The sequence below is a fragment of the Nicotiana tabacum genome, chromosome 15, assembly GCF_000715075.1.
Source record: "Nicotiana tabacum cultivar K326 chromosome 15, ASM71507v2, whole genome shotgun sequence".
Taxonomy (NCBI): Eukaryota; Viridiplantae; Streptophyta; class Magnoliopsida; order Solanales; family Solanaceae; genus Nicotiana; species Nicotiana tabacum.
Window position 1 is genome coordinate 94,411,138 of NC_134094.1, and position 8,950 is coordinate 94,420,087.

At 35.9% G+C, this 8,950-nt stretch overlaps 2 protein-coding genes across 2 annotated transcripts; both read right to left on the reverse strand.

The window, feature by feature from the left end:
- Nucleotides 1–12: 12 nt before the first annotated feature.
- Nucleotides 13–3,335, reverse strand: LOC107779739 (glutathione S-transferase). The gene is made up of 3 exons (XM_016600219.2): nt 3,120–3,335; nt 2,992–3,040; nt 13–679 (listed from the first exon to the last, which is right to left on the reverse strand). Exons 1-3 carry the CDS (start codon nt 3,270–3,272, stop codon nt 216–218), a joined length of 666 nt encoding a protein of 221 aa, XP_016455705.1. The 5' UTR covers nt 3,273–3,335; the 3' UTR covers nt 13–215.
- Nucleotides 3,336–4,549: 1,214 nt separating this feature from the next.
- On the reverse strand, nt 4,550–8,745 carry LOC107779737 (mechanosensitive ion channel protein 8-like). Its single transcript, XM_016600217.2, has 5 exons — nt 6,986–8,745; nt 6,528–6,651; nt 5,734–6,027; nt 5,446–5,648; nt 4,550–5,116 (listed from the first exon to the last, which is right to left on the reverse strand). The coding sequence occupies exons 1-5, from the start codon at nt 8,365–8,367 to the stop codon at nt 4,831–4,833; spliced, it is 2,289 nt and encodes a 762-aa protein (XP_016455703.1). The 5' UTR covers nt 8,368–8,745; the 3' UTR covers nt 4,550–4,830.
- Between the last annotated feature and the right edge of the window lie 205 nt (nt 8,746–8,950).

An 8,950-nucleotide genomic window follows, 5' to 3' on the forward strand; every position in this document is an offset into this window, starting at 1 on the left:
TTGACACTTATATAAAAGAAAATGGAGTCTTTTATATATCCACAAAAGATTATTAAACTCACAAATGACAAATGTAGCTGTAGGTAGTCTAAACTATTAATCATTATTCAACCCATAGATGGGGATGTAGTTAGTCTAATTGGAGAAAATAAAACTCTCAACATCACAAACAACAGAACAATACAATCCATGAAAACAAACGATTTCAACAAGCCTTAGGAGGGAGGGGGTGAGGTCTGCATATCAACTACCTTCTTCCACGATTCTCGGCTAGATATCTCATCCCACCACCTTCCCACGTTCTTTCTTGCAGTGAAGAGCTCTGCTCTGTCTGTCCCGTTCACCAAATATTGGATGTTTGGAAGGTGAGAGAGATCAGCCAATGTGAATGCATCTCCGGCCAAGTACTGACTCTCTCCGAGCCTCTTTTCATACACATCAAGCACTTTTTTGAGCTTCTCTTCATTCTGTCTGATCAAGTTCTCGTCTTGTTTGATCTTCATTCGCGGTGCAAAAGCCAATTGGAATACGAGAATTGAACTTGGCGGATTGAAGCTTTGTCCTTCTGCTTCTATCCATTGATCTATAGATGCTTTCTCTAACGGGTTTGTTCCGTACAGCCCCTTGTTCCCTTGATGTCCATATTTGTCACATATGTACCTATTTATAGATCTGGATTCTGGGTTTACCAAACACAAGACAGAAAACAATGTAAAAAACAAACTCCATAACATTATAATCATCGTCAATACTTTATAAGACCTTAATTCTATATTAATAAACATCATGAACAGCAATTAAGACCCAAATTCCACACTAGCATAAGCATCTTGAGCAACAACGAAAGAACTAAATTCCATATATAAGCGTTATAAAACAGTTTAAATACCCAAATTTGCATACTAGTATGTGTAAGCATCATGAACAACAATGCAAGACCGGGCCATTCATACTAGTATAAGCTATATAGGATAACCATCATCAAGTAGTATCATGTTTTGGAAAGTAAACCCAAATTTCTTGTTGACTTGGGCATTATAGGTTTTGATGATCTGACAAAGGAACACATGCATGAACCCCAGTATACAGATTATAGTTGTAAACAAGCAAAAGGTATGCACGTGAAAGGGAGAAGTATAAGTGGTTATTTCTGATAAACCCTAAACCAAAAGATTGCATATGTGATAAGGAGCAAGACTTCTTATTTGAAGAGAACTTTACCCAAAATAAGGAAAGGGTAAGAGGTTAAAGTTAACTAGAACTCTTCCACCAAGGAAGTGTAAGACAATAGGCTTTTATTTACTAACTCCATATACATAAGTGATGTTCTCTTTTACGAACACATACGAAAGCAAACCAAGAATTGAAAGCAACAGAAGTGGTGTTATCTTTTACGATCACATACTGAAGCAAACCAAGAATTGAAAGCAAAATAGCAAGGCATTTTGTGATCAATTCTTGTGAGATTCTAGGGTGCGATCCTTAAGCTACACGAACCAGATTGAAGAATCAGTTTCGTAAAGAGTTGTGTCTGTCTTTATTTCTAGTTCAAAGTGTAGTAGGTGTTTCAAGTTGTACCTTTCAGCTTTCTTTAGAAGCAAGTGTACTAGGTACTTGAGTTGTTACATTCGAGTTAGAATTAACTTGAAGTAGACGCAACAACCTCCGGTGTGTTGCTACAAGGTTAGAGTTTAATCCTTGGGTTTGCAAGAGTTTTATAAACTTTGTTTTAACTTAGTGTTTAGTGAGTTTAATGAAGTGTTTGGGAAAAATCCTACAGGGTAATAGATAGCGATTTTTTCACCTTTTGAGCGGGGTATTTTTCACGTAAAAATCATTGTGTTCTTTACTTTCTGCATTACTTTATTCCGCAATTGTAGTATAAGAAATACATAGAAAAATCAGGTTCTTCAATGCGAAAATTGGATACAACACAAATCACCACTCTTGTGTCGTACTGAAGTATAAAACATTATTGCTTATTAGCAGGGCCGGCTCTAATGTGACGAGGGGTAAGGCATGTGCCTTAGGCCCCCAAATTTGGGGTTTGGGAGGGCCTATTTTTTAAAAAGAATAGGTTTATAGGTATTTAAAAAATAATATTTAGTACTTTTTAATACAAAATTAGAGTTTTTAATATAAAAGAAAATAAAACTCTTTAGATATGTGAATAAAGTAATAATTTGACATATTTAAAAATGGATAGATGAATAGTTTTCGCAACGTTTCAGTTTTACTCCTTCATTAGATAATGTATACAAAAATTCACTCTCCCTTTCTTAATATGTCCAAGTCAATCTTTCTTTTCTCCAATCTCTTTATATTTCAGAAACCCCTATATATTTTCTGTCTTTCTCTTTAATATTCTTACTCACCTTCTTTCTCCAATATTTTACTACTCACTTTCTTTCTACAAGATTTCATTAGCTCCACTGTTCAACAATACTTTTAAGCTTCCAATAATTCTATACTTCTATTGTTCTATAAAATATTATCTAATATCAATAATATCTCAAGAAAAATTAAATGAGCTGACTATATTATCAATTGAATAAAGATAATTAGAGAAAATCGATTATAAAAAAGATTATTAACAACTTTGTATTTCAAAAAGTTAGAAGAATATATTTCAAATAAAACGTATATTATAATTATCTTTTAAAAATTTAGGTCACATATTAAACTTTGGCCTTAAGCCCGCATATCCTTGAGCCGCCCCTGCTTGTTAGAATAAGCATCATCAACAACAGTGTAAGACCCAAATTCCTTCTTAGTATAACCATACAAAAAGAACAAGACCCAAATTGTGCACCAGTACATACTACCATATAATCGAAGAATTCTTGGCAAATGCAGTTTAAAAATCCAAATTTTAGACTGGAACTACCAAAAGAATTTTCCACCCCTACTTCCAGGAGTGTATGCTGCAAGTTTGGGAGGACATGGGTATTTTAGAAAATGGGGAAGATAAAGGACTAGAAGTGTAATTACCAAACAGAGTGATGTTCTCGTCTTGAAAAGCTGGGACTTGTCCAAAGGGCTGTTTAAAATTAGGATAAAATAAGAGATAAATAGAGTAGACAAATTGTTTTAAGAAAAAAATGAGTCTAAACACTTACCTGAATTTTGAGATAGTCAGGTTTCTTGTGTTCCCCTTTGGCCATATTAACTGGGAGAAGCTGAAACTGGACATCTTTTTCAAGAAGACAAGCTAGAACTCTTGAAACTGCAGTTGACAAGGTCGGTCCATATACTTTCACTGGACTAGCCATCTGAAAAAGCTATAAAATCAAGAAAGTAGTGAGTTTTGTGAATTATGTTATGCTCTTATACTCTTCAGTGGGCTACATTCCTTGCACTTTATCCTTTTCTTTACGAGCGGGGACCACCAATTTTAATTTTTTAAAGCGATATAGGTGATAGGTCTGGTTACGCTAAAATATTAAGGTGATACCAGCGTTTTTATGCGTGGCCGTAAGGCTTACGGCGACCCGTTTTACATATGTCTCAGCGGGGCGTAAGCCCCAATTAATATTTATAAATATGTAAAATTATATAAAAATTGAAGAAAACTATATATATGTGTGCTCCATCCCCACACAAAACTAATCAAAATAATTTATTATACGTTATTTACAAGCACAAGTAATTTGAGTCTAAAAGAATAAAGTTTTCTATATGGAGGAACAAAAAAGATGATTAACCTGCAATTTGAACTTTGAGTTTGCTGCTATGAAAAAAAATGTAGTTCTCTTTCTATTTGTAAAAAAAATTAAATATTCGTTGCTTTTGGGAGATATTAGCAGACTAGTGGACAAGATAAAAATTTGGGAAAATCATGAATTAGTGCTTAAATCAATAAAAAAGGTCTTTAATTTTAAATTTATTACTTTTGAGTTCCTTTTTAAACCTTTTGAGTAATTATTAAAATGACTTTTGAGAATTTGGGTATTATATGAAAGACTAATTAACCAAATTTTATTTTAATTTGAAAAAGTCTCTGGGGCTTACTCCTTACTAAAACAATGCGCCCCGAACGTAAGGGCGTATGCCCCGAATGCCCGGACATACGCCTCTTGAGACTTTCGCCCCGGGGCGTTTTTGGTACGCCTCGTCCCAAAAACGCCTTTTAAAACAGAGGGTGATACAACTAACATTGTGGATTGTAAGTGCTCCTCGTGTCCATTTTGTCAAAGAAAGCTATAGTTAAACTTTGTGGCTCTGAGCTCACCACGGTAATTGTAATTTCGTATGCTAAAATCGACCAAGTCAATCGCTTAATATTTAGTAAAGGAATACCATCAACAACCTTTGTTAATTTTACCAACATTGTGAGGGAATGAATGAGATTTTTTCGTCTTTAATTAAAGGTATTGAATTGAGTCATGATTTCTTATTAGAAGGATTCCCCTTAAGTTAGCCTTGCGGCACAAATTTTAATTAATTAGGACAGTGAATACTCGCCCCAACAATATCTTATTACGATGATCTTATGGCCTTATAACATCTACTACTTACAATCAACTAGTGACAATGAGCTTGTGGCCTCTTGAACATCTAATTACAGTTCGGACTTATAAATTAGTAAAGGGTCTCAGGTTCATATTACAACATTTTCAACAGAAAAAAGACATCAAATTAACTATGTACACAACCATTGGCTATTAGTATTAGATTAGAAACAAAAATACTGGATCATTCACAGTTGGATTAATACTTTTCGGCCTACACCCTTCTTGAGCATTTGTGGAAAATTGCTCCAGCAACAAACCATCACAACCCTCTTGAATGATCTATAATGATTCTCAAATGTGTGACCTTTTCGATCAATTAAGCACAAAGTGTCCAGTTAGAGGGAGCTCTGCTTGATGACAATGGTGGCAGGGTACGAATGTTGACATCAAGAGGTAGCATACGGTATTGGATATCCAGCTCCCTGAATATTTTTACCATTTCTTCAAGCAGAAGAGCTCTCCTCGCCCATCTCTCTCCCATATCTTGGTGATTCATTGTGTGTGAGGGCCACACTGACCATTTTATTCCGTTCAAGTTCTCCACGTCCCTCATTACAATCAATGGAGCTGGGTGCCAATGATCACTCCTGTTCTCAATATACCTGCCAGTGCAGAAGCCATAACCATAACTAATCAAAACTTCAAGAATATTAACAACTCCTCGTGATCAAGCTTAAGAAGAAAGTCAAAAGTACTATCGCTTTGTGCAGTTTACCATTAGCATGCCAAGCCAATTATATTATTACTAGTTATAACAGCAATCTTGATTCTCATATATGCACCTATAAGAGTAAGAATTCTATGGACGAATATGACGAATCAGAGTCCTTTCCACACTATTATGATGAGCATGTTTTTCTAATGCTTAGCTAAGTGAAAAAGCAAGTGAGACTACAATAGCTCGAAGTTCCACACATATCTGTAGATATACCTTGTTATTCTGTCTTTCATCATAGCAATCTTTTCCATGGGAGTTGAGATATGAATGCAGAAATCAACTGAATCTCCCATGTCTGGACTACGGTAATAATTACTTATGGGCTTTGTCGATAGGACACTGTTTGGATATATGATCTTCTGGTTATCGTATCTTAGGAAAACTGTTGTCAGTATATTCATCTCTTCAACTACCAACTGAAACACAAGCATTAAAGAAATTCTTTAGTATACAAGTTAGAACACAATCAAACATATGCTTTGAAACGCAAGAATTTCTTGCCTGAACTCCATCAACTTCAACACGATCGCCTACATCAAATGGGTGCATCACAAATAAAAAGATGATTGCCTCGAATGTTGTCTTGGCTGAGTTACCGAAGATGAATACTACCAGAAGAAACTGGGAACTCAAAAAGACCAAGAAATGTGTAGTGGCAACTCTGAGAATAAGGAGCCAGATGACCAATATGATAATTGCAACAAGGACGTTCAAGATTTGATGAAGTTTGTTTACAGCAGTCTTAGTGTCATTCAAAGACAGAGCAAGAGCCCTTCGTTCTCTAAATGCATTAACCTGGAAGGGAAATATAAAGTAAAACATTATAATCCTATAAATCTTGTGCTAATTTAGGATATCCAAAAATAAAAAATTGCAAGAAAGGCCAAATTCCGCCTCAAGTCTAGGTTTTCGATTAAAGCTCGCATTCTCATCGGATATCAATATTTCAAAGTCTTTCATTTACTTTTGCTTTAAATTCGTTGGGCTACATTCAGCTAGAACACATCTTTTCATACCCGGGCACTCTTACTTCACATGCTAATCTCCATGTGAAAGTGAAATGTGAAAGTGAAAAAAGAATGTTTTCTTGAAACTAGCCATCTTTCTTCATTTTGTAGCTATGATTTGAAATGAATACCAAAATTTTTTGTTTGCTACATTTTAAGATGGGTTCGTACTAATTTATCCAAGAAAAAAGGTTGACTATTCAAGGACAACTTGCATATTCTGCATCAGCAAAAAACTGAGTACAGAAAATGTAGGAAAGAAGAGGCAAATTGGCCTTACATACTCACCACCCAGTTTTTTAAAGCCCCTTTACTTATGCCGCTGGTTTCAGTTCCACCTTCAATAAGGCGCATTGTTTTCACAGCCTCATCTTCTCTCATAAAGCGCATCAAGTCCTCCAGATAGATGAACCTGATGGCAGTCACAGATCACTAGTTAAGTAAACCAATGAGCTTGGAAAACAATAGATTATAGAACAACACAAGATCTAAGAATATAAAAGAATTGTGGACTATAAATGCTGGTCCAGCTTTCGGTGAAGCGGGCACTTAATATTATCCTATTGTATTTTACTAACACGATAAGTTTCAGAAATAGTAGCAGAGATATCAGATATCAACTGCAGAGCTATGATAACATAGGAATTTAAAGGCAACAACTAATTGTTGTTAACATCAGCAGTCCAAAGAGATAGGTAAGGTACAATAAGGAAACTGAACTTGTCTTTTTAAGGAAATTAACTTACTTGGAGCCAGGTTTGGCCACATTGTTAAATATCTTCTTGGCTGCAGCTTTAGCCTTTTTTTCACTAGTGATCTGCACAGCCGATTCATCCTCATGAGTCGACTGTGGTAGCTTCTCATCCAAAGTTGACAGCACACCATTTCGAACCATATTCATCAGCCTTTTCATATTCCAAGCAGAAATGTTCTTCTGATTCAGTTTATGCAAATGATCTATAGTGATTCCTCCCTCCTCTTCTTTCACCTTCTCAGAAATAACCCTCGAAAATGCAGAACTCCTCGGAGTAGCAGACGTAGGTGTCTTGCGTGGTGTTCGAATCGGTCTCTTTGCAAATATGCTCGCCTTTAGATCAGCAGGCAATGTAGCCCCAGCACTCTGAAGTTTCTGCACTTCAGCCATAACCTTCTCTCCCTCCTCTTGCTCCTGCTGATCAATCTCAATCAACGGCGGCCCAGACAACGTCTCAATCACATATTGATTGAACAAAGATTCTTGAATCCGGTCAAAGAATGTACTAACATGAAATGACATGGCCAGCACCTTCACAAGAAGTGTTTTCAGTAACCAAATGTATGCACCAACCAAAAGACAAACCCAAATACTTGATACATAAGGTAGAACCTTCCCACCAGTCATTTTATCAACCTTCTTGTCAAAAATACATTGCCAAGCAATCAAAACCAGACTCAACCAAATGCAATTCTGCACTGAATTTCTCAACCCATACACAAAATACAAAACCCTTTTCCTCAACAAAAAGTTACACTCAATCAAGAAAACCACTAACCTTATCCCCCAACCAGAAACCAATCTTCCACAAATCAACACCAAAATCATTACTTCCCATTTCCACAATTCAAGCCCAAAACCCTTTTTTCCCCTCAATACTTTAAATATAACACCACAAACTAAAGCTGCAATAATTACAATCAAACTCACCAGCTGAAGTACAGTTAATGGACTAAATTTCAGTTTCTTGTACTCCTCGGGCAAATCCTCATCTGAAAAAGCGTCATCATCTTCAATTTCACTATCTCTTAATAAAGCTCCAGATTTCATTACAACATTCTGAGACCTCTGATCTTGCTCAGGTGGGTGTGGGTCCAATAGCCTTGATTTGGTCCTACTCACCAAAAGACTAGATTTTTTCCTTAAAGAAGAGCTGGAACTGCAGTGTAAAGCTTCTTCCTGGGCAATGTGTAATGGTGAATGTTGTGAAACTGGTGACTCATTCACTATGTTTAAATCTTTATTACTGTTGTTGCTGTCATTCTTGTTGAAATGGGGTTTTGAAGAAAAGGACAATTCAGTTTCTTTAGGTGTTTTGGGGGATTCTCTGCTATTTATTTTCAGAATAGAGTCCTCTGGTTCGGATGTACCCATGGCAAGAATGGGTATTTTGAGTTTGGTGTAAGGTAATTTGGTGTTATTCTTCAGGGTATGAAGTAGGATTACAACTGTATTGTACTTAAGAGAAGTGGGGTTAGTTTTTTTTTTCCATTTAGAGAAGTGGTGTTTAGTTTCAAGAAGTTAATAAAAAGGGGAAGGTGATTCTTGGCTTGTTCTGGATGATTCACTACTTATGACCAGAAAGAATAATTACAAAAGTTAAAGAAGAAGGAATAGTACTTTAAAGGGGGTGATAACTGATAAAAGAACAAGCTAATGACATGTTGAAAAGTTGGCTGTGAATAAAGCGGGATTTTTGTACAGAAACAGTGAGGCAAATGTTCTCTTTGTAGTGTTTGAACGAAATGTACTACTACTATTATTTCGTCATTTTTTTTGTGGTTACGAACATGGAGGAAGATTCTCGAAGAAAAGAAAAAAGCAAAAGATCAGGGAAGACTCCTGCTGTTCAATGACATATCCGGCATCGGTTGCTTCCCTTTTCTCGGACTAACAGACTGTTTGACCAAGCTTGTTTTTGGTCAAAAATATTTTTCAAAATTTAGATATTTGGCAA